This window comes from Neocloeon triangulifer, unplaced genomic scaffold (genome assembly GCF_031216515.1).
Source record: "Neocloeon triangulifer isolate White Clay Creek 2 clone unplaced genomic scaffold, ASM3121651v1 ptg000008l, whole genome shotgun sequence".
In the NCBI taxonomy this organism is placed as follows: Eukaryota; Metazoa; Arthropoda; class Insecta; order Ephemeroptera; family Baetidae; genus Neocloeon; species Neocloeon triangulifer.
The window spans coordinates 572,054-574,337 of NW_026775550.1; the positions used below are offsets into that span (position 1 = coordinate 572,054).

A 2,284-nucleotide genomic window follows, 5' to 3' on the forward strand; every position below is an offset into this window, starting at 1 on the left:
AAAATATAAAAAAAGTAAAAGTATGGCTAAACAAAAGCTTATTTTATTTACATTAAATATTTTTAAATATCTATAACCTACATTAGTTCCTTTTTTACTTGCAATTGTCACACGACTTAAATTTAAATTTATTTCAATTTTGAGTGAACGGGTTTTATATACTGCATTTTATTTTTGTGCGCAAAATAAGCTATCGAAGTCCGTTGCAGCGGATTTCTCGCCAAAGTCAAATGAAATCATGGAAAATTTTAACAACCTTCTCTCCCAATGTGATTTTCCATTTCTGTTTGACTTGTTGCGAGAGAATAAATGAATTGAATTGAACCTATTATAATTTTAAAAGCAAAACAATAATTCCCTTGATCCACCACCACAACTGGAGCGGCAGCGCACACGCCAGGTCGGACCTGCCTGCCTGCCGCCCAGGGTGGGTCACGTGACCCGAGTCGCCTCCCCCATCGGCGGGGGGGACACGCGTGTTGCGGGAAATAAGTGGGCATGCGGCGGCCGCGGCTCCTCACACCGGCTGCGAAGCTCGACCTGAACACATCACGTATGCACCATGGCCGACATGCTCCGCTACCTGTACGCGTACCCTGACGAGCAACACCTCCAGCACTTCTACCCGCCGTCGCCGCCCAACTCGGTCAACTCGGTGGAGACGCCGCGGCCCAAGATGGTGCTGGACACCTTTTCCGACGGTTGCCACACGCCCAGTCCGGCCAGCTACCGCTCCGTCAGCCCCCTCAGCGAGGACTTCGAACTGTCGAAAAAGGTGCAGTACACGCCCCTGCTGCCCCCGATGTCCACCCTGAAGGACCCCAGGGTCCACAATCCGCAACCCGCCGTGATGATGGAGCAGCCGCGCGTTTTCAGCCAAGAGCTGCCCATCGGCGAAGACGAGGACGACCTGGAGGACTTTGACGACGAGGACGACCTGGAGGACGACGACAAGTCCTCGTCCTCCAAGGGTAAGCGCCGCTCCTCCAAAGCCGTCAGTCCGGTGGTGATGAAGAAGCGCAGGTTGGCCGCCAACGCCCGCGAACGGCGCCGAATGCTGAACTTGAACAACGCGTTCGACCGACTCCGGACGGTCCTGCCGTCGCTGGGCAACGACCGGCAACTCTCCAAGTACGAGACCCTGCAGATGGCCCAGAGCTACATCAACGCCCTGTACGATTTGACTCAGTGAGTGACCGATTCTCAAAAACAGACTGAACTAATTGCTCTTTTATTTATTTGTATACGTCGAGTGATATATAAGATTAATTCGATAAGTTTTGATAGAAAATGTAATTTTGTATGAGAGTGATTTGAATGAGTGGTTTTGCCTGAATGATCAAATGCTGCTGCTGTGCGTTTGGCAATAAACTTGATGTATGTTGTATAATAATGTGCCATAAATAAGTCAAAAGTGATGTAAATAAAAATTGTACAATTTTTATAATGTATGTAAAATGATACTCAGAGATTTTAAGTCCTTGCTCAGTGCTTTCCTGCCATTATTGTTTAAGATGAACGAAAAATCGACGAAAATAAAAAGAAAATTATTTAAAAATTCACCTCTTTTTCAATTACCAAAAATAAGAACTCCTTACAGAACAAATTAAGACCGACTATGCAAGAAATGACCAAAGAAAATATCTAGAATAAAATTGCTTATTTAATTCTTTTTTTAAATGCTTCAATTAAATTGAGTAGAATGGAAAAAATTTCTTTTTTTATTAACTGCGCATACAGAAAGATTTCTATAAAAAAGATAAAATAAATAAAATAAAACCGCACCTCTATACAAGATGAGTGGCGAAAAATTCAAACACTTTTCAAATATCAAGTAATTACCAATGTAAAAACCCGTGCAATAATAAAAGATTTACCTCTGGGCAGATTTTAAGAACCGTACGTATAAAGTTATTGAGTGACAAGTACGTGCATGTACCGTTGCCCACGTCACTTAGTCAACAATACTTTTGAAAAATCGCCATTCAAAAAATTTGCTGTGGTGTAAAAAGCGGCGAATTTTGCATCGGAGCCAAAGATCACTTGTTCTTGATAAGATTCACAAAGAGCCTCTTTTCCAATGATGTGCAATGTTGGAATTTAAACACAATAATTTAGCAAAAGGCCTCTTAAGAGAGTCATGCATGCAAAGTGTGCTGCAATTACATGCGCAATTACGCCTCAAGAAGTTGTGCATGAAAAGAATTAAACGTTTATTTGAGCACAAATTTGTCTGGCACCTTCTCTTTTAATACGATAGCTGCTGATGATAATTATTGACGTG

The 2,284-nt window shown here is 42.7% G+C and overlaps 1 protein-coding gene across 1 annotated transcript; it reads left to right on the forward strand.

Moving 5' to 3' along the window:
• Nucleotides 1-562: 562 nt before the first annotated feature.
• Nucleotides 563-1,493, forward strand: LOC132194906 (protein lin-32-like). Its single transcript, XM_059616498.1, has one exon. The coding sequence runs from the start codon at nt 563-565 to the stop codon at nt 1,190-1,192; it is 630 nt and encodes a 209-aa protein (XP_059472481.1). The 3' UTR covers nt 1,193-1,493.
• The last annotated feature ends 791 nt before the right edge of the window (nt 1,494-2,284 follow it).

What these genes read in the sequence shown, in the direction of transcription:
- LOC132194906 (XM_059616498.1), top strand. Translation starts at nt 563, where the DNA reads ATGGCCGACATGCTCCGCTACCTGTACGCGTACCCTGACGAGCAACAC.